Below are 24,233 nucleotides of genomic sequence, written 5' to 3' on the forward strand. Positions count from 1 at the left end.
GTCTCTCCATCTCAATCCCCTTGTGCTTGTGTTCAGGAGGAAGGTCGCCGGCGACAGGGAGGTGGTGCCCAGGTGAACACTGATGAGATCAGAGAGACTGGCAGAGGCTGGGACACACAGGCTTTCTACCAGAATAAGGAGTTTAGAGTTTATTTCAAGAGCTATGAAAAGCCATTGGAAGATTTAATGCAGAGAATGAGATGATCTGATTTGTGTTTTAAAAGTTTTTCTCTGGCTCCTACATGAAGAATGGGTTGTAAAGGGCAAGGATGGAAGTGAGGAGATCACTTAAAGGCTATGGCAGCAATCCAGAAGAGAGGTGATGGGAATTAGGAGATGAAGTGGATGGATTTAGGTTATGCTCTGGAGGTAAGGTCCACAGGGCTTGCTAATGGATTAGGTATGGAAAGTGAGGGAAAGAAGGTTAAAACTGACTCCTAGATTTTTGGCTGAAGCTAATGGGAAGCCTTGCTTACTGTGATGGGGAAGATCAGGGAGGGAGCAGGTTTGGGACTTGTCTCCTCACACTCTCTTCTCAGAAGACTCACTGCCCATGGCTTCCATTTTTATTCCCAAACTCCTGACTCTCAACTTTATACCTCCAGTTCAGAATTATGCTCCGAGCTTCTTCCCTGTGGATCCAATCACCTACTCCACTTTTCTATGTGCTCTTCTCACAGCACACCAAACTCAAGATGACCAAAACTGAGCCTGAAAGTTGCCTCCCCAAATCCTGGTTTCCCTGAGGTGAAACTTACCACTGTGTACTTACTGGAGTACATACCACTATTCATTAAGCTGTTTACATAGAAACCTGGACCCTGCATTCTGCTCCCTTTCGATCTCCACATTCCACCATTGCTATTTCCTACTGATTTTACCTTCCTTCTACCTTTTTTTTTTTTTAAATAGTAATCTTTTATTTATTTATTTTTTATTTTTGGCTGTGTTGGGTCTTCGTTTCTGTGCGAGGGCTTTCTCTAGTTGCGGCGAGCGGGGGCCACTCTTCATCGCGGTGCGCGGGCCTCTCATTATCACGGCCTCTCTTGTTGCGGCCTCTCTTGTTGCGGAGCACAGGCTCCAGACGCGCAGGCTCAGTTGCTCCGCGGCATGTGGGATCTTCCCAGACCAGGGCTCGAACCCGTGTCCCCTGCATTGGCAGGCAGATTCTCAACCACTGCGCCACCAGGGAAGCCCTCCTTCTACCTTTATACAAGCTCTCCCTCTACCGAGAATGCATCCCATCACCCTTTAGCTACCTCATCCCTATCATCCCTCAGAGATCAGGTCAAACATTACTTCCTCAAGAAAGCCTTCCCTGATCCTCAGACTTGGTTAGGTCTCCCAGCTATAGACTCTCTGCTGCCATCTATCAATACTTTCTCTTTGCAGCACTTAGCAATAGTGTAATTGAGTAATTATTACTTCAATTAGCTGTTTAATAGCTGGCTCCCCCCATTAGAATGTAAACTTCATGAGATAAGGGACAGTGTCTGTTTTAGTTATCACTGAAGGCTCAGTGCTTTGCACAGTATCCAGGCTATGCAACAGAACCAAAATATACATTTGTGGAATGAGTGAATGAATGAATGAAAATTCCCTAACTAGCCACTAACTGACCCTGGTTAAATAACAACCTCTCAAGACTCAGTAACTCATCTCTACCAAGAAGTTAGCTTAAGTGGTTTTTAAGGTATTTTTTAGCCCTAAATATCTATAAAAATAAAAAACTAAGTAAATAACAAGCATAAACCATATGGAGATTCATTATTCAGAAAATAAAAAATCTTCATTATGTTTTTTTGAAATTTCTTAGAATTTTCTTATAGCTGCAGAGGACTATTTTATGTCCACATGTATTTAATAAGTATTATTTATATCAATATTTTTAAGTCACTTTAGTTGTATCTAGTGATTTCAGATAAGTGTTTCATGAGAGCTTGCTTTCCATGGTTAAAGCCAAACAGGTTTGTTTATTAAACACAAAAACAAAAATAACCCACTCACAAGTTCCTTTTAATACTCTCCCACTGTGTATCAAAGTACATCTTATTTTTAAAGATTCTTTATCGTTTCTCGATAATCTGCCTACCAAATATTTTTGCATGCATTATGATTTTTAAAGAACAATGAAAACTTCACAGCTTAACATAACAGTTTTTTTTTTTAAAGGGCCATTATTATTTCTCAGAGGAAACAATTTTGTAGAACCAACAAAAAGGAAGGAAGAAACAGAGGGAAAGAGGCCCTACTTATGCTAGTGACTGCTCTATAATTTCTCTACAGGAAGAAGCAAGGGGCAGAAATGAGATTTAGAAAGCTTAAGGAAGACTTGGGGACTTGTGTTAAAGCTGCATCTTTTATTAGGACTACACATTTCTTTGGGGTGGCATGGAGGAGTACTGATGGCAGTGGCATGAGGGAGGATGCCAAAGCCCCCAAAGCATCCTGCCTCCGCCCAGAATGACAGCAAAGGCCTGCCCCACTTATTTCTTCTAAGCGTTTTAGTTGTCTGCCTAGACAACTAAATATTTTATGTGTCTGTGCGTGATCTTCACTATGAGCACATTTGTCTTTCCTGGTTTCTGCTTTTTCCTTCATTTATCATGTTCTCCACGATGAGGTCAAACTATGAGAATCACTTAAAATTTATGACCTCGAATTAATAAGTCACTAAATTTCTAGGACCAACAGTTTTACTCTATGGTCACACAGATTGGAGCAAAATTTTATCTTGAAAAAAATTAGTTTCATTAAACACAATTTCTAGAAGGTGGAAAATAATTTACATAAGATGCAAGAAAGAAAGTTATTCAGTGGCTCCAGAGAGAAACTGAAACTAGTAACAGAATTTTGGTGGGCAGAACATGTGGCAGGGGAGAGAGCAGGCTCAGAGACCATGCCACATTGGGGACACAGGATGATGACATCACACTGGTGTGAGATCTGGACCAGCCTGGCTGTGGAAAACCACAGAAGCTTCTGAGATCCTAGCTGTCCTTCATGAGTCCTGCCAAAGAACTTCCCATTCATAGCAGCACTTCCCCAGGAGGTAAACTTGGTGCTGTGTCTCATTATACCTGGTTGTGAATTCTGCGTAGCCCATCAGCCAAAGCTGATTTAAAAAACTCAACTTCTAAGTCAGAAAGAGAATGACAAATACCATATGATATCACTTATATGCGGAATCTAAAATATGATACAAATAAACATATCTATGAAACAGGAACAGACTCACAGACATAGAGAACAGACTTGTGGTTGCCAAGGGGGAGGTGGGTGGGAGAGGGAAAGATTGGGAGTTTGGGATTAGCAGATGCAAACCAGTATATACAGGATGGATAAACAACAAGATCCTACTGTATAGCACAGGGTATATTCAATACCTTGTGATAAACCATAATGGAGAAGAATATGAAAAGAATATATATATGTATAACTGAGTCACTTTGCTGTACAGCAGAAATTAACATGACATTGTAAATCAACTATGCTTCAATTAAATTTTAAAAATATTAAAAAAAATTAAAAACTCAACTTCTGAGCATCTTTGGTACCCTAGACCTTCATGGGCCATAAATGAAGCCTCTTTACTGACCAATGACAAATGGGACTTGTTAAAACTAATTGTTTGTGGGCTTATGGACTCATTCTTCCTCTCCAGAATTCAAACTTCAATCCTTCATTAGCATTACCAATGAATTAGTGTGTGACTTCTTATCTAGCAAGTAATAAATTAATTCAGTGCTTGTCTTATTGATTGCTATAATAGTTAAAAGAGAAAGAGTAAAGTACTGGGGGCTCCCTGTAAGGGAGGGGGGTTTGAAAGCAACCAAAATTTGACCAGGTTGGGTTAGTTAGGACAAAGTGGCAGAGAACCTCCTAACAATTATCAAAACCATCAGTCAAGAGGAACTTGTCCAGACACATGGTCAAGGGATTGATCCACAATGGAAAAAACCTGAAATGATTCTCTAGTGACTTGGAAGTTCTGGGTAGGAATCTTGTGGATTTGGGTCTTCAACGATGTTTTCCCCTTACCTTTCAGCTGAAGATTGTGACTGTAAATCAAAAGGAAGATATCTAAGTATACAGTAGATAGTGCAAGACAACTCACCCAAATGATCTAAGAAAATCTCTCTCAGTGTCCCAGTCACATGCAATCCCATGCACTTTCATGTGACCATGCATCTACACCGTCTTCCCTCCTTCATTCTCTCTTCATGGTGTCTGAAGACAGCTCAATGTCACCTCTTTGATGATGATGCCCAAGCTCCTTTGGACAGTCACTTCTTTTGCCCCACACTCATAGCACTTGGCAGTCACACCGGTTCCAGTACTTATCCCATTGTTACTATCTTATAAGCATCCTGTTATTGCACCAGACCATGCATTCTTACAAATGTTTGCTGAGGGAAAGGAAAGATGAGTATGACTTCAAGGCCAGAGTCTAAAAGGGAAATGGCTCAAGAGGCATACGTTCTTTCAAAACAATTCTGCCAACTCCATCACAGACGAGCCTGTTGAAGAGGCAAAGCAGAAAGCATCTCCAGAAACAAATGTTTCCTGATGAACCTATGTTTTCAATGGGCATAAATAAGGGATGGCAGAAAGGCACATAATGAAACTCAAACAAAAGCAAAAAACAAATGACACAAACCTATAAGAACAACAATGGACAGCTGAAGATCAGAATGAATAGAAGTTTGTAAACAATGCAAAGGAAAAAGTAACAAGGAAATTCTATGGATGTTGAGAGGATGAAGGGATGAGAAGCAATAGGCCCGCTGCCTATGGCACCCAGGATGAAGTTAACTTACAAGAGAGAGAAAGTAGATCTAGTCCAATCCTATTTTGCAGCTCTATCAAACAGACTAGGTAAAAAACTAAAAAGCATAGAGCATCCATGGCTAAAAAGAAGATGAAATCCAGGATGAAGTCTCTAGCCCTATAAGAAGCAACTCCTTGAGTGGTAGAACCGTTACCAGTAAGAATCACGGAAAAAGATTAAAAGAAAAAAAAAAATCCTGGTTAAAAAAAAAAAACAGAGATTCTAGAAATGACACACTAAAAGCAACTCGATACCAACTCCCAAAAAATAAACTGACAGATATTAGACAAATCATTTGTGATTACTTAAAGATGAATTATTGGCTGCTTGGAGCCACCATTGGTATGCTAAAATGAGTGAATACAAACTAAAATAATTATCTTTTTAATAGGGCTGCTAGATTTGGCATATTGATGAACATGTCACAGGAGGCAGTATATCAAGATTTCACTAGGGCTCTTGAAAATGTCTGTTGCTACCTTCTTAAAAGTAAGATGGAAATAGCTGAGCTAGAGAATTTGGTTAAGTGAACTTAGAGAAAATTGATTTACAGCAAGTAGAAAGACTTAAAGATAATTATTTAACTACTAATTGTAGTAGTTAAATACTGAATATGCCAGACTGCATAAAGCTCTCCAATCCAGCATTTTTATCGACTATTTGGATAAGGACATAGAAGGCATGCTGCTCAGGTTGTATAATTTGGCCCAAGCTGGAAAGGACAGCAAATAGGTTTGATGTTGAAAATCAGGCTTCAAACTTCCTGGTAATTGAATAATGAATGGAAAACAAGATAAAATTAAAATTACAATTCACAAGGAAAAACACTCTTTTCCCTCAGTGTGAATATGATTGTCAACAAACTAATGAAATATGATGCTGTATTAACAAAAGTAAGGATAACAAGTAATATTCCTATAAATACATTATTCAAGACCATACCAAGATGGTAAAGAATCTGAAAACTATTTTATGTGAAGAGATTTAGAAACTTAGGATAGTCAGCCTGGAAAAGAAAAGGTTCAGAAAGAATATGATGTTTTCTTCAAATATATGCGATGCTAATATACAAAAGAGGGATTTTATTTATTTTGTGTGGATCCTAAGTAACTGGGAATGAGAAGAATAAGTTGAAAGGAAATAAATTTTAACTAAAAATTAAAAAACAACTGTCTACTAACAAGAGCTTTTCAAGCAAGAAACAAGTAGCCTTGGGAGTCCCTGGGACATTCCTCTGGCTGGCAAAACTCAAATCCAGGCTGGAAAAGGCCTATTTGTCAGATGCAGCGGAGTTGCCGGCCATGGCTTGGTAGCCCAGATGACCTTTGTCTTTCAACTAAAAGATTTTATGTTTCTGAACTTAGACATGGTGCCTGTAGTAAGATGAAGAGTGGAAGAAAAGGAGATATCAAGTTTATATAAACTTGACACTTATTTAAGGAAATGCTGTCTTTTCTTTCTGATCTCTCTATCACTTCTTTCACGCCCCCAGGACATTACCTAGTTACTATATTACCTGGTGCTTCTACATCCCAGACCTACTCTTAGAGAGGGGCTGAAGTTTCTCATACGATGTGCCTATAAAAGAAACTGTGTACTAAAAGAAAGTCATGGAGACACATTAGATTTCTGAACGCAGGAAAAGAAATTTCCCAGCTGTTATCCAAGTCATACAGGCTCTCCACTGCACATTATTATTTACTAGCAGGAAGATTAGCTAGTGCCTTGCTTTCTGTACACAGAAGAGGATACTTCAACAGGCCCAACCAGCCCTTCTCATCAAACATACTGTCCATCAAGTTCCTATACAGATGTTACTGCCCACAGCATTAACATTAGCATTTTTCATTTAAAATAGACATGAACGATTGATGCTCACCTACAACAGAATAATTATATTAAAACATTAATATTTTAAAATTCAGTCACTTTTAGTTTATTTTTAAATCCATATTGGTAAAAAAAAAAAAAAAGTTAATACCACCAAGGTACTCTAATTCCAAGCTGGTACATCTGTTTCTTAAAATAATACCCAAAAGTTCTATAAACTTAAACACTTAGGAATTCTCCAACTACTTTTGGATATATACTCCAAAGAGGGCACATTCTAATAAATTATTTAAGTAACTGTTAAAAAACCTTTTATGGGAAAATTTCTATAAAGTTTTCAATGAAGATATTACAACTGGACATTTCTATTATGGAACAGATTTATTCTACTTTTATATTATACTTGGAGGGTGCTATGGGGGTAGTGGTTCATGAAGGCTTTGGAGTAGGACACAAGAAGGAAGAATTCCTGGCTCCATTACTTGCTAGCTGTATAACTTGGGAAGTCACTAAACCACTCTGAGCCTGTTTCCTCATCTGTCAAAATGAGGAAAGTACCATCATCTAGCACAGGGGTTGTCCTGAGATTTAAACGAGGTCATATCTGTAAAGCTCCTGGCACACAGTGAGCGATCAGCAAAGGAGAGGGTGGTATCATCAATATACACAATAAAGTCGTCACAGACCCTGGATGGACAGGGTACAGGCGACCTGGTGTGGCTCATCTCCTGCTTTATTGCTTTGCTAATATTCTCATGACTTTACACAAGGGTCAGTCATTAAGTTAGCCTCTCTGAGGGACCCCCCTGCCTGAATGATCATATCCATTACCTGACAGACATGCTCAAATAGCTTCTCTTCCTCCTCCATCTTCAAAAACGTACTCTTCCTTGACCTCCACATCTCCCTCCTACCATGGCCCTAATTTTTGGCTTCCCTTCCCAGACAAGTTCCGAGAAGAACTGCCTAGAAGCTCTGCTTCCACTCTCTTATTCCCCATTTACATTAAACTGGCTTCTCCCATCATGGTACTGCAACTGCTTTTATTCAAATCATCAGTGACTTCGAAGCGGCCAAACTTAATGGATACTTTTCAGCCCACATCTCAATTTACCACTCTCTGCTTTCAAAACTTCTGATCATTCTCTCCTTCTTCAAATGCTTGCTCTGTTCTCCTGACTACTGTGATTCCACTTCTGCTGGATTTCATCCTACTAGATCACTATATGTTGGGTTTACCCAATTCTGTTCCCCATTTCTTCTGTTCTCTTTTCACTTTACACTCTCCCTACATGATCTCATCCATTCCTATGGCTGGGGCCAACAACTCTTCAATTTCTATCTCAGCCCAGACCATTCTGTTTTCACTCCAGATTCACATACCCAATTAACTGCACATACAATGGTTCCACTGGGATGTCTCATAGACATCTCAAACTTAACACATCCAAACTTAAAGTCTTGAGATTCCCTCTCAAAATTGTTACTTTTCTAGTTTTCCCATTTCATGTCATGGCACCTCCATCCATGCTTAATCCTTATTCCCAAACATCACCAACAAGGCCCTGAATGACCCACCCTTCTTGTGCTATCCTCGCTAAACGTACTCTCTTCCAGCCACACTGACCTTCTTGCAGATCCAAGAACCTGCCAAGCTTTTTCCCACCTTAAGGATGTGAAGTCTAAGTGTTTCCCCCTACTTAGAATAGTCCCTCCCTTCCTTTTTCCCCAGTCCTTCTCCTAAATACATAGATCATGTGGGAAATTCACTCTCATACCCAAGATCTGCTTAAATGTCATTTTTCTCCAGAGTTCTTTCTTGAACATCACTCTTGTCTAATGTGGATACTTCCCTTGCAATTCTTTCATAACATCCTGTTATTTTCCCTCAGAGCAAACACTGCAATTTCTATTGACATATGCATTTATGTGTTTCTTTAATGTCTTTGTGAAAAGTAATCTCCATAACAGCAAGACCCACATTTGCTGTGTTTGGCACTCTGTCCTCTGGGCTTAACAGGTGCAGGCACATAAGGTCTGTCTGAGATATAAGCAATGCATAAAGTTCTCCTCCTAACACAACACTATACTTCATTCAATGATAAACATCAAATGACTCTAATAAAGTCTTACCTTTGATTAGATCAGAGAACTAGGGGATGTCTTAAGTATCTACTTGTATCAGATAATATAAAAACCAAATTCAAAATTAGAGAAAGATTTTCCTATGCATTAAAAATAAACAGGAAGGTAAAGATTACATAGATTAGGTTTATAACTCAATCAATTTTATAATTTTAAGTTTTCAATGACCTGTTAAGACAGTGCAAATTTCACTTAAAGATAAATACATGTGTTAATAACTATTTCTTTTATTTAAAAAATCCATATACTCTTATAAAAGAAAAATTATGTTTTCATATATATAATATGGACATATTATTCATTTTTACATTTAAAATACATCTACTCTTATAAAAGAAAAAATATCCTGAAATCCTGATTACATAAGCTCAGAGTTGCAGTTAAAAAAAATCAAATTTCTCTCAGTATCTAGTGAAAGCAGTTGATTTAGCAAAGTAAAAGGAATTACCCCCCACTTAAAAAAAATGATGGAGCCATTGAAATGGAGATGGCTCAGTCCCCAATGACCTCACCAGCATCTGCTTCAATTACTTTCTGAAAATGAAATAACCAAATTACCATTCAGCTTTCTGCTGTGCTAACAAAATTAATCTGAAATATCAAAATTCATCTGCTTTAAATTATATATTACACAACTTCTAAACCAAAATCTCCTCAAGCTCTAAACTGTGAAGAACAAGCACTAAGGTTGTCATAATCAACAGTAACATTTTCACATACACAGGAAAAATTAATGGAAAGATTAATGACCTAGCTCAAATCAGCCATGACAGTAATTTGATTCAAATCATGCCACCTAAAAAGCAGGATCAGTCAATTTTGAATCTATTCTGCCTCGTACAACAGATGTGTTCTTGAACATGTATGTGCAAACTGTATTTCAAATGCCAGAGTGATTTAGAAATATAATTAGGTTTCATGGTTGCTTTTTTTCTAAGTATAGAAAAGAATATTTTAAGCACGAATAACTGGTCTCTAATTTAACCATTTCCTAAGTTCACAGGATCGTATTTTGGCCATCTAGTTTGTCAAGTATTCCATAAGTACATTAATAAATACCATTTTTAAATTGTGATGTACTCCATAGCCTTGTTTTCTGGTTCTTCTATATGTACATCATACTCTCTGTTCACACCTAAAGAAACCTTGTCTCAAAACCACCAAGCTACATTTCTCATTTCAGTACATGATATATCCACCTCAAAGTCACCTTTGATTCTTCTCCAAGTGAAATCAGTTGCACGGTTCTAGTAATGGAACCATTAAGAAAAGCCTTCCTTGCTCTCCACCACCTTCTGCCTCAGCAGATGCTAGATCATGTCTTGCTTTGGGAAGAGATCCAGGTCCCCCAATCCAACTAACATTTTCCCTTCTCATCCCTAGGACACTCAGATTCATGCTCTGTGGTGCTGACTCATCCATCTGTTTTATTTGGTGCCGAATCACATTTGCAAACCATAGGCCACCCTACGTCTTGCCCAGTCTCTTTAAACCTGGCCCACTATCCTTTTCAATACTGTTTTCATTTACATGTGAGAAGCAAAAAGCTAAAAGTAGGCAAGCCTGCGGCATGTTCACTGGCATAATATACCACAAAATGAGTACAGAAAAGAAAAATGGGACATTAACCATTTTGGTTATGCAAACTTTATTTAAAATGGTAAATGAAGGAAGAGGGAAGTAAAAATGCATGAACACATGCCCTGTGGCACAAGAACCAGGTCATCGTCTTTACAACAGAAGTGACCAAGCTGGGAGATTTTCACCTGTTAGGGCCTCCAACTCTGACTTAGAGAAGAAATAATAGGGGAATCCTTGATATACCCCCAAACTATAGAGGAAGGTCAGGAGATTGCTGACTTTTTCACTGGTATGTAGGGACTTACAAAGTTTCCTTGAAAGAGCAGAGATTCCTTAACTTGTTCCAAAGTTCCTAATAATTCCTCTACACTGAAAATCAGAAAATATCAGTTTAGTACTTAAACACATTTAATTATTGTATCATTTAGATCAGTGAGTCCTACTTATGGGTAACTGATAAGGTTCTATGAAATTCAATTCAACATAGTTTAATGAAGAATATGACATAATAATTAAGATTGTGGTCTGTGAGGTCAGGCATACCAGGGTTGAGTCCTAGATCTGCTACTTCATAATTATGTGACCTTGGGCAAATTACATCTATGATATAGCTTAGCATCTTTGTCTGTAATTAGGATGATACCAGGGTAATTATGAGATTAGACAAGTATACAAATCAATCTCTGTTAAATAGTACATGTTGGTTATCACTCAGAGTGGGTGACTGTTAGGTGCAGGGCATGAAGCTAGACCCTGTGAGGAACACAAAAACGAAAAAGAACTGACAATAAATAACACGAGCAAATAAGGCAGAGAAATGAGAGTGCTACTGGGTGTATCCAAAGACAGACTATGTTAAGGGCCCCAAGAGAAGGGATAAGGAAGCCTAGCAATGCCTTGGCTCAAGTGGCAAGGGAGGGCACATCTAGTTATGTGCGTGGGTGGTGGTGAAGGATTAAATGAAACAGGAAAGGCCTCAAGGAGACAATGTCATAATTAAAGATGGGTGTGCCAGAGTGATGGTTTTGACATCACTGTAAATAAAAAGAGGATCGTGAAGGGCAGTTCTTTGTATAATGAAAGCAAAGTTCTGAGGGGGCAAAGAGTAAGACATGTATAGAAAATCGAAGTAGGAGATAAAGACAGAAAGGTAGGAATGAGCCATATTGTGCAGAACCTCAAATTCAAGAGAAGAATTGGGGATGCAGAAGTGACATATCTGAAGTGTACCTCAGGAAGACTAATGTGGGAGGATGTGAGGGAGGAAATGCAATCAGCATTTGACTTATGAGTTAGAGGGGGTGAAGACTGTAGGAATTTTCAGATATGAATTTGTGTGCGTGTGGGGGGCGAAGGCAGGAGAATTTCTACTAAAATCACCAACATGCCAGACTACAAGCATAAGCGATAAACTTTCAGAGCTGTGAGCACAGAGCATTTTCTGGTTCAGAACTCAATTTTCTCTGGCTGAAAAGTTGTTGTACCAGCAACAGTGAACGGTTTCAAATGCATGTGACAAGAGTATCTTGAGCCAGTCGTGTCAAATTTAAGTCTAAACTCAGGAATGAGTTCAGCTGAAGTCTTTCTTGACTGTCAGCAGCAACATTTAAGAAGGAGGGAGGTGGCTTAAACCATGTACTTTTCACGTGCTTTGGTCTTTCTGTGTCTTGGAGTCATGTCTTGGGTCTTTCACTGATGGCCATGACTAGAGCATGGACAAGTTTCAAGGGATAGATAAACTCCCTGAAATGTACACAAAATTTATGCTTATATATTTATTCTTGCTTTTTCTCAATTTCTCATTTATTCCTATATTCCTTACTTAGGCAGCATGCTTTTATATTAAAATTCATTAGTGCTTACTTTTCAATAGTGCTTATTACAAAGACTTTATACATTTTAATTCAGTCAACCCTCTCAACAATCTTAAAAGGTAGGTACTATTATTATTCTCATTTAAGAGAAAAGAAAACTATACAGCTCCACATAGTAAGTAGTCTTACAGAGAAGAAACCTCCAGGAGGCCCCAAAGTGGAAGTTGCCTAAGCTTAGTTCCATCTGGTGGTTTTGTTGAATTACAGTTTCCTTGGGTCTCGCTCTAGGATCTGGGACAGTCCAGATCGGCAAGGGAATTTCAGGTTAAACAGAGACATGCTTGTCATTTATCCTTAAAATTAGTTAGACCCACTACACTGCACTGTGGGAAAGTATATTTATATAACAAGTACCTTATGTACAGCTTTCTTTGAACAACTGGTTAATGTGTGTTAGATCAAGGAAATTTGTTTTTCAGTGAGGAAAAATAACCTCACTGCCAGTATACTAAGCACCAAAGAATTCTCTAAATCAATGAGTCGTTGTTCGATATGGCCCACAATAAAAAGAAATTTTTAATTGTGATTCAATATAAACATCCTTATAAATATTTAAAAGAAAATTTTCATGAAATATTATTTATTCTGACTACATACAACACATGCTGATATTTTCTATTCAGTCTAGCTCAGTCCAGATTGATCTATCCTATTCCATTCCATTAAAACAATGCTGGTTCCTATCCACTAAATTGATTTCATGATGCCCCAATGGGTTGGTAACCTACAGCTTGAAAAGCAGTATTCTCCATGGAATTAAGTCAAGTAACTCTGCCTGTTCTTTAAAAATGAAGCCAAAAGCATGAGTCTAACTGTTAATGGCTAAATGTTTATATGCATTTTTTTTTAATCTGTAAAAAAAAAAGTTAATGATTTCCTGAAAGCATTAGCAGGTCAAACTTGGCCATGGCTGTTTTTCCCAGTAATGAGTGACAAGCAATATGTAAATATTCCCTTAAGAGCCACTTGATTTGAATTCAAATCAAGAAAATAGGAAACATAAGCCTGAAACGAACGACATTACAGCTCAGGCAAGAGTTTACTTGGTAATTAGTAATATTTTCCAATAAGGCACACACAGCTTTTTCACAGGAAATGGTTTTAAAATATTCTCAATTTTTTTAAGATAAATAAAATTCCTGAATACTGAAAAATTTATAGTGACAAAACTTAAGACTCACAAACCATTTATATCCTACATTAAAGAAGCTGTTTTAAATATTCTCAGTCTGTCAGTTGGTCAAAAAATACTTAACACTTGTTACATGTCAACCAGTACTTAACAAGGCACAAGGAAAGAGCACTGAACTATTGCTGAGTCCCTTCCCTCCAGATGGCCCATCTGGGGGGGCAATGACTGTAAACACATAAACAGCAAATAGGAGCTCAGAAGGTCACACACGAGACTGTCCTTGGATAGGCCTATGGATCTCTACAGGCATGTGTCCCTAACAGCGCCAACAGCCCTCTAGGATGGTTCTTAGAAGCTGAAATCAGATATGGTTTCCAATAAAGTTAACTAGAACATTTACTTCCAAATCCATATACAACTTCCCCTACTTATGATGCTATGAATATGTTCTAATTCCCCTCTCAGACAAAGTAAAAATTAATGTTTAATGCTATTTAAACCGATACAACATGGAATGAAGAAAAATAATCAGAGATACAGACAAAGCAGACTGGGGTTCAGGGCCCAGACCCTGCATTTCAAGGCTAAGTGATTGGAGGCAAGTTATTTAACCTTCCGAACTACAGATTCATCATCTGCAATTCTATCTACTCATAGGATCATGGTGAGGTTAAAGTGAGGGAATGCACAGGAAAGCACTTTAGAAAGCACCACAAGTGCTATTACTATTAACTTTAGAATCGGTAGGCATAGTAAAACTGAGAAGATATTAACCAAATATTAAGAAGGTATAGAGTTAACATGTACCAAGCACTGAAAATGGGTCTATTTGCTTTTCATACACCGACTCAATTAAACTCTGCAATATGACAATATCTGAATCCAACAACTGGTAATAATAGAGTTTTTCCTCAAATCTGGGACATACTAAGTTTCTTCTCTAATGGTCCTTGGCTAGCAGGAAAAAACAATTAGAGACTGTTAATTAAAGGAAGGGCAAGAGTTCACACCACACCACTCCACCCAGGTGGTATATGCATTCTTAGCCCAGCTGTACCGCAAAGAGAGGGCTCTTCCCCTAAAGTTCAAAGACTGCCTCTGTGGGGCTGGAGCTGGAGATCAACTGGCCAGACACATCCAGGTGACGCCTTCCACTGGATCTTAGACTCTGTACTTGACCAAGAGGGTAAGCTGAGATTTTCTGTCCAAATGTTATCTCTGCATTCATTTCTATTATGGGCAACTACTCTTTTTAGACAAGATGCAATCCTAGGGTGTAAAGTGGATCACTGTAATGCAAACCACTGACTTACACAGGTGGGGTTTACAGACTGCATGTTTCCTATTGCCTTGGTTGGTTAATAGTCTGACATTAACCATATTACGGATGGATAAAGTATATAAGACATGGATTATGGGATGTCTTCAAGTTATAAACAAGTTGTTTTTAGAAAAGGTCACTTAGATCTTTGGAATCCAGGATGCATTTCTGCACAGTAATTTACAGTGGTATAAATTAATGTTAAGCTGCCAGGACTGCCCACAGAAATCTACTCAACCCACAATGTGAGTAGCATGAGGTCAGGTAACCTGTGTTCCATGGGTGCCATTCTGCCACTGAGCTGCCACATGGCCCCGGGCAGCATCTAGAGCATAAGCTGTGGATGGAGAAGGACAGAGTTGGGCTCAAACGCTGCCTCACCCACCTGCTGTGTAATCTCATTGAAGTTATTCAAACCCCTTGAGTCTAAATTTCCACAGCAGTCAAATCATATTTGGGGATGAAACATACATACAAAGAGCACAAAGGGACCTACACAAAAATCACTAAGAGGGTACTAAATTCTGCAAAAGCCAAATAATGTCAAAATGAGCGTGGAAGAAGGGAGCCCTTGCAGCACTTCTGAAAAAAAAAATACCTGCATTCTAACTACAAGGGAAGAAAGAGGGAGCAGGGGCCATACTGAATAACGATCACTCCAGAGGATAGTACAGAAAGTATAATTTGCTTTAATAATTCAGTTTTTCATTTGGTTTCAAGACTTGTCAAGTATCAAGGAATTAATACACACATATATAATGTACTAATTTTGTACATACAAATTATTTGCAAAAGCATGGAAAAATGTCTCATGAATCATTTGATCTGGAATAAACAACTGGTATAAAACACTGAAGATGGTGAAAACCAGGTGGGGCAGAGCCAGGAGATCCTGAAAACTCCGTAGGGCTTATCCAGAATAGATTTATCTAGTAGTGATGCTGAATCACATGTCCATGTAGATCTACACAGGCATATTTCAAGATAAATTATAAGAAAGAAAGTATTGGGTGATCCTCAAATCACTAATTTCAATCCAAATTTATTAAAATGGGGCCTTTTAAACTTAACTTTGCTTTGATGTTAACTTCAGAGAGAGAGAGAGAGAGAGAGAGAACCATCAACAAAGGGGGTGGGTAAAGGATTATTTACTACATACAATCATACAATGTTTATGAAACCACAGGGTAAAATAGTGCACCACGAAAACAGACTATTTAAACACTCAGAAGGGTAAAGGGATGGGGGGGTGGTTAAAAGCAATTTTTAGGATTTCTGATACATATTGTGGTAGCAGGCAGAAATCAGGGCAAATCTTCCTTTTGCTCTCCTCCGCACACTAGCAGAGATTTGCGTAAGGTGGTATGGCTGCACCCTTGGCCTGCCTCTTTATATTCCTCCCTAGAGATCTTGCTTGGAGGGCCCGTATACACACACTCCAGAGCAAACTGCCCTAGGTTGTCAGAAGCCAGCTTTCAAGCAGGTCCAGTTGGTGATTTCACTTTATGGAATTCCACAGTTTAGTCAGAGGCAGTTGAAAAGATTTATAACTTTGGCTGCCTCTTTTCTGATAATAAAGTTTTTGGAGTTTTTGTTTTTGCTTTTTGCTTTTAATAGCTTGACCATTTTGGGCTGCAACTGCATTACAATAGCTAAACTGCAGGTTTATCTTTTTTTTCTCTCTCTCATTTCCTAGTAACTAATCACGGTGATTTACTGTTTTAATAGTACCACTGACTACTGGCCTTGTCCTGCTATCCCTATGCTCCTAGGATCACTCTCCATTTTTGGATATGTTTTTCTTTTTCACTGCTAGAATACTTTTCACAAGAGGTCAAGGCAAGCATGACAATTAAATTTTGTATTTCTGAGTTGGAAAAAGTATGCTGTTCTTCCAGAAGTTTCATCTTGCATTCTCAGTTTAAGGGGCTCCCCTCACTCTACATCTTAGGAACAAGACGTGGTTAACTCTGAGCAGGTTGTTCATGAACCACAGTCACCTTTACTGCTGGAATCAGTTTGGAAGCAAACTGAGAAGGCACTACAGCTTTTGAAATCACTATATAGAGCATCCCTAGGCAAAAAAAAAAAAAAAGAGAGAGAGAATCTTGACCTAAATTCACATCTTATATAAAAATTAACTCAAGATGGATCACCAACTTAAGTATGAAACATAATACTATAAAATATTTAGAAAAAAATGAAAGAAAATCTTCAGGACCTAGGGCTAGGCAAAGAGTTGTTAGACTTGATGCCAAAAGCACAATCCATAAAATGAAAAACCAATAAATTGAATCATTAAAATTAAAAGTTAAAACTTTTGCTTTGCAAAAGACTGTTTTAGCAAGTTGAAAAGAAAAGCTACACACTGAAAGAAAATACTGGCAAACCACATATCAAAGGACTAGTATCTAGAACGTATAAAGAACTCGCAACACTGAACAGTAAGAAAACAATCCAGTTAGAACACAGACAAAACACATGAAAAGACATTGTGCTGAAGAAGATGGACAGATGGCTAATAAGCACATGAAAAGATGTTGAACCTCATTGGTCATCAAAGCAATGCAAATTAAAACCACAATGAGATATCACCATACACCTCTCAGTATGGTTAAAATAAAAGAGAGTGACAATACCAAATGCTGATGAGGATGCCAAGAAACTGGATCATTTATACATTGCAGATGGGAAGGAGTAGAGAATGGCATAGCCACTCTGGAAAAGAGTCCGGCAGTTTCTTATGAAATTAAACATGTACTTATCATTTGACTCAGCCATTCCATTGAGCCTTCATCCCAGATAAATTAAAACTGATACTCACAAAAAAATTTTTACACAAATGATCCTAGCTTTATTTGTAACAGTCCCAAACTAGAAACAACCCAAATGTCCTTCAATGGGTGAAGGGTTAAAAAATTGCGATACATCCATAACACGGAATACTACTCAGCAATAAAAAGGAACAAACTGTTGATACATGCAACATCTTGGGCAGATCTCAAGTGCTATGATCTGAATGTTTGTGTACCCCCAAAATTCATATGCTGAAACCTAATGCCCAGTGTGATGGTATTAGGAGATGGGAGTCTCTGGGAGGTGACTAGGTTATGAGGGGCAGAACTCTCATGAATGGAATTAGTGCACTTACAAAAGAGGCCTGAGAAAGCTCCTTGCTGCTTTCACCACGTGAAGTTACAGTGACAAGGTGGCCTTTGATGAACCAGGAAGGGGGTTCTCACCAGACATAAAGCCTGACCATGATGGCTCCCTGGTCTTGGACTTCCAGCCCCCAGAACTGCGACAAATAATTTCTGTTGTTTATAAGCCACTCAGTCTGTGGTATTTTGTTACAGCAGTCCGAATAGACTGAGATATCAAGGGAATTGAACTAAGTGAAAAAAAAACCTCAAAACATTAGATACTGTATGATTCCATTCATATAATATTTTTGCAATGACAAATTATAGAGATGGAAAACAGATTAGTGGTTGTCAGGAGTGATGGGCAGAAGGAAGAAGGTGAATATGGCTACAAAAGGGTAGCACATGGGATCTTTTTGATGGAATTGTTCTGTATCTTCATTGTGATGGTGGCCACACAAATCTACACGTAATAAAACTGAACAGAACTAAATATACACACACACACACACACACCCATACACAAATGAGTGCTTCAGTGCTTGTAAACCCTGGTGAAATCTGAATAAGGTTAGTGGATTGTATCAATGTCAATTTCCTACTTGTGATATTTATTATACAATAGTTACATAAGGTGGGAAACTGGATGAAAGGTATAAGATATCTCTGTATTATTTCTTAGAACTACATGTGAATCTACAATTATCTCAAAATAAACATTTAGTTCTTGTTTATTCTAAGTGTCCTATCTTTCTATGGTTCACCCATTAGATGCCTGATTTCTTCCTTCCCCAAACAATCTTGCTACTCTCTGGGGTCCTAATAGGAAAAAATAATTCACTAAAATTAGTAGTATAACTCTTGTTTTCCAAAAATTCCTATTCATGGTTTACTATTACTAAGTGAAACATGTCCTTTGGATACAACCCTATATTTGAATACTGACTCTCACACTACATGAAACGGACAAAATACTTACTTTCTGAGTTACCTCATTAATAAAACAGGGAGAAAACCTATTTCACAAGTTTATTGTGAAGATAAATAAAATAATAAGTAAAGTACTTGGCACATAGTAGTTCCTTAACAATCTAAAACCTAGCTTAATTTCTGAATAAAAACATCAACGAAAAACTTTGTTTTTCAGTTTCCAACACTTATATTTGGAAAACAGGAAGTGCACATTTAACAAGCATATTGGGGCTGGGGATGTGGTGAGGCTGAATTAGTTCTTAAGAAGTATTTCAGTTTAGGAGACCATAATGATCATTTTAAGCCTATGTTCTCACTCTGAGTTTGAAAACATTCCAGCCATCAAAATGATTTATAAATGTTTTAGTGTACCATTCATGTTATTATGATTAGTGAGTGGCTGCCATACAGATGTTTAAATCTGTAAATAGTAACCAATAATATAGTAGATTACTCCTATTCAGATACCAACACATGTACATATGATGGACGAGTTCAAGGTTTAAAAATGACAGGTACTACAATGATCCAAGGTCATCCATTCCATTTACCTACAAAAATACTTTTTAGTAATAGACACCCCACAAAGTAATAAGCTTTAAATATGTCATAGATTTTTAGTTATAACTCAACTAATTAAGCTACAGAGCAGCAGGAACTAAGTACTTAGGATTTAAAATTCAATGTAGGTTGTTAAACACGGGATTCTGAGCAATCTGCAGTGCAACGCATATAGAATGTTGGATTCCCTGAGCAGCACTGGCCTGAGAGAACTGTCAAGGACAGAAAGAGAAGAACCAATCAAATGTGACTTCTCTAGTGTAAATAAGAAAAAGGATGAAACAAAGTGCATTTAACTTCTACTGGTTACCTGCTCTGTTTATGAACAGTCACAAGTCACAAAATGCCAAGTAATACTTAAGAACAAGGTCCCCTCAAACGTTTTTTAAGCACTGATATAAATTTGCAAAATGAATGCTTACCGAGCAAAGTAACTTTGTTTCCGTTCCTTCTTCTCTTCCTTCGTATCCATAATATGCAATCAAAAGTGCAAAATATTTGAAAAATTCCTTTTTAATCAATGAGTCATCACCCTGTAAAAAAATAACAAAGTGACTGTAAATTAAGAAGTTTATAACGGCCAATATGAAGAATGAAGCAGGGTGGAGCTACATGGCCCCAACAAATGGAAGCTAAACTTTAACCAGTAAGCATAGTCACATGAGTCATACATGAAATACAAATGCCCCCGCGGGAAGGGGAGGGGGGCAGGAAACTACAATTAGAATGGAAGAGTTAAACTATAAAATAAAAAGTGGCTGGAAAAATAAACTGAACTATTTTCCTCATAATTAACAATTATTTCAAAATGTGCTAAAACAAAAACCACTGACTTTAGAAGGCTTTAGGCTAGCTATGCAGAAGCTAATTTTTTTTTTAATATTTGAATTCATAATCACTCTTTTGAAGCCATTAATGACATATGTCTCATACATAATGAGGAAAAATGGATCACTTAGGTGTTTTACAAGAATGTTCTTTCTTTAAAAACAAAAATAAATCAGTATTCTATTTTACTTCGGAAACATGCCAGCGAGTACATCCCACTTGAGCAAATGTGGAAATGAAAGTACAAAGCCTCAGGAAGCTATTCTTCAGAATGGCTTTATATGCTTGTCTCTGCCACTCCTTCTTTCCCACCCCTGCAACCCTCACCTATGTTTCCCAGAAGCAACCCGATTTAAACCTGTAATAAGAGGTTGTCTCCAGATCAATCTTCCTTAAATACCACTTTCATCATGCCATGCCCCTGCTCAAAAATTCCCAATGTCTACTTACTGCCTGGTTCACTAATCTAAACTGTCTGCACAGCATTCGCCTTTCCTAAAATCTGTCTTTTCACCCTGAATGAGTCTCAAAGTAAAAGCAAAGAATTTTCATTAATCAAAATTATTTATTAATCCACCTCAACTCCATAAACAATTTAATTCACAATATATATTACAGGGAAGGTACTGTGATAAGTATCAGAGACCAAAGATAAATAAAACATGATATTTGGCCTAATGAAATTCATTGTCTTGCAAGGGAGACACTTAGGATTTCAGGTCAATGGGATACAAATCACTATGAAGAAGGCACAGGGCCTAGAGGAAGAACACTTAGCCTTATGCAGGGCCCACCCCACTGCAATCCCCACATACACCAAGATCTCAAGGATGAGTATGGGTTCCTGGTTACACGGTACAGGAAGCAAGTCCAGCTTGAACAAAAGCAAGGAGACACAATATTTCTCTGTTGCTCCAGGATCAAATGTGAAGCAGGGCAACAGCGGGAGATGAGGATGAAGACATGGGCAGGACTGGGGTCATGAAGACCTTTCATGTCACGCTGAAGAGCTTGAACTTAATCCTAGCTATGCGTTATGCGTTGCCACCCCCTTCCCTGCACCTATGTCAGCACCTATGTCACTAAGTGATCATGCTGACCCAAGGGCACCACTCCCGGCAGACATCACCAAAGGGAAGGAGGGAGCGTAACATATACAGATCACAGAGGATGGACTTGAGAGGATTGAGAACGGGGAAAACAGACGCACTAGAAAGATATTACAGTAAAACTAGTAGAGAGAGGAGGGCCCACGCTTTGGCCAGCAGTATTTGACACAGAAAGAGGGGGCACAAGTTCAAAAAATATTTAGGAGGCAAGTGAGTTCAGATTTGGTGACTCATTCCATGTAGACAACATGGGACAGAAAGGAATGATAAATGCCTTCCAAGTTTCCACTTCAGGGACTGGGTAGACTGTGAAACCACAGATATGATACAATCTACAGGAAGTGGCATGCATTTGGAGGGGGGAGCAGAAACAGATGAAAGATCAGCTTTGGACACACTGCCTTTGAGCGCTCATGGGATAGTCAACTGGAAACATTCACCAGATGTTTGATTTCATGTAAAGCACAGGAGTGCAGTGAGGGCTAGAGAAAGAGATTTAGAAATTATCAACATATGGTTGTAGTTAAGGAAAAAAGAAAAAGAAAAGAAAAAAAAAAAACCAGTACAATGATAACACCCTGCAGGTATGACAACTATGCACAGGGTCCTGTATGGAAACAATGGATGACACAGTTTCAACTCTTACTGCTTTATCTCCATGTCTTTGACATGGTGGCGCCCTCAAGGGATTTACCAACCAGTAGGGAAAATAAAGTGAGTGTCAGGTCAATGGGATACAACCGTTAAACTAACTCCACAATAAAATGTGGAGTTAGTAACCTGGAGCTGTCCAAACAATAACACTAAGAATCCGAAAGACACAAAGTTCAATTTTGATTGAGGTGACAAAGTAAACCTTCTAGGGTGGTGAGGATTTCAATAAGTAAAGAGGAAAAAGAGACAGCATTGCAGAAAGAGGGAATACCTGAGCATAAGTATGGGCATGAAAAGGGCAAGATGGGCAGAGTAGCTACTGGGCAGAGAAAGGAAACCAGCCACGATGCTTACCTTCTGTTAAGTCACTATTTCAACGTATTATCCCCATGTTCTCTCTTTTAATCCTTACACCCACAATATGAGTTAGGTATCCTTACTTCCATTAAACTGAGGCTGAGAGATACTAATTTCCCTAGTTCAACATTACCAGCCTTGGTGGAGCAGAGATTTAAATCCAGTTTGGTGTACATTTATTTCAATGTCTTTCAATAACCTTTGGAGCCAGAAAGCATTTGGAGATGAGTTAGAAAGAGTGGTCTGGAATCAGCAGCTTCCAATGCCTCGGCGTAGACTCTACAGGTTAGGACAAATGTACCTGGCCATGAGTGGGATGGGGGTCACTGAGACCTCCAATAGGACTGCCTCAGTGGAGTAATGGGGATGGAAGCCATGCCTCAGTGAATGAGGGAAGTACTCATTCAAGAACTGTGGTAACAAAGAAAAGACAGTGGCCGAGTGTCCAACTCTCATAACCTCCATTTCACATGTGGCCTGAACCCACTGGGCTGCTCCCCAACTCTATACCTTAATCCTTACTCTTTCCCCAAGCTTGAGGTAACCTTGCTACACTCCTCCTTCTGACCAGATCCAGCACAAGGGCCCAATTCTGCTTCCCCGACCACTCGTGTGCCCTTCTCTCTCGGCCATATAAGCGTACTTCACGTGTCACTTATCGCTCACTGTGAGGCACTTAATCGTACGCTGTGTGACAATGCCACTTCACTTAGCCTCCTCAGCCCCAAACAAACCAAAGTTCCTCCAAGTCAAAAACCATCATGTTTCATACTTTCCTTATACTTCCCTAAATACCTAACACAGAACTAGGCAGAAAGGCCACATAAAAGCTAAGCAAGGAATTAATCCAGTCCTGGGGATAAGATCAATTACATGGCAAACTGATATCAATCCAAGGATTCCTCCCAAATTAACAATTATTTGGAAATGGAGAGTGTAGATTCAAGCCAGCCTCTCTGGAACTCCAGATAGAATTAGAACCCTGGCTTTCTGCCCTGCCCTGGCCAGGTGGCTTATTTTAAAGTTCCTCTCCTGCATGCCACCATATGTGATGATCTCTGTTTATTAGATTTCCCCTCATGAATAAAAATGAAGTCATAACAATCTAATTGGAAAATTTTTATATTGCAAGCTGAGCCAGAAACTAATATGTGGTTCTAGTGGAAAAATATTGACAAAAATAAGTACAAGAGAAAAAGATTAAATGATCCAAGAACTGACATCTGGTGCTGCTGTGTCTGTTTAGAACTGGCAGAGCCCTTTTTCCATTTTCTATTTGATAAATTAAAAAAAATCCAAATCTTTGGTTTCTTTTAAATTTCTGGGAATTTATACATTTCTTAAACAAGACAGATGCAGTTCTTTCAGGTCTAGACACACCAACAGATTGACCAGAAAGAGATCAGCAAAGGATGCTATAAAAATGATTTGCACAGCGCACCACCCAGCAGCCTTCATGCTTCAGTGAAGAACCAGAGCTCCTTTAAATCAATCTCTAATGAGAACTACATCTTCCATTATAAGTGGTTATAATGGGCTTCTTAAAAGCCCTTTTTTCATTTAATGCTGACTTTCTCCTCACATCAATAAACCCCAGACTCGTCCAAACACTGAATTACAAGAGTCTCCTGCATTTACGGTGTATTACATTTACGGTGTATTACAGAATTACAAGAGTCTCCTGCATTTACGGTGTATGAGGGAACACAAGATGTATCTTCTATCTAAATATTTTTTTGTAATCTTAAATCAGGATGGTCAATTTAAACCTACATTCAGTTCATTATTCAAAAAAACAAAAAAAACAAAAAGAAACCGGCACATACAAAATCCTTACTTCATAAGAGCTGTGTTGAAGACGAAGTATTTTCTGTGTCACCAGCAAATGTTTGATG

At 38.4% G+C, this 24,233-nt stretch overlaps 1 protein-coding gene across 11 annotated transcripts in view; it reads right to left on the minus strand.

Moving 5' to 3' along the window:
- The window catches only part of NCOA7 (nuclear receptor coactivator 7), a 154,524-nt gene that overhangs the window by 98,858 nt on the left and 31,433 nt on the right, over nucleotides 1–24,233 (minus strand). For all 11 annotated transcript variants that reach the window (XM_082474556.1, XM_082474557.1, XM_082474555.1 and 8 more), the window contains one exon: nucleotides 19,813–19,923. In XM_082474556.1, the coding sequence (XP_082330682.1) occupies nucleotides 19,813–19,862 (50 nt within the window). In that variant the 5' untranslated portion in view covers nucleotides 19,863–19,923. The remainder of the gene's footprint in view (nucleotides 1–19,812; nucleotides 19,924–24,233) is intronic.

The sequence above is a fragment of the Balaenoptera physalus genome, assembly GCF_965194825.1.
Source record: "Balaenoptera physalus genome assembly, chromosome: 9".
Taxonomy (NCBI): Eukaryota; Metazoa; Chordata; class Mammalia; order Artiodactyla; family Balaenopteridae; genus Balaenoptera; species Balaenoptera physalus.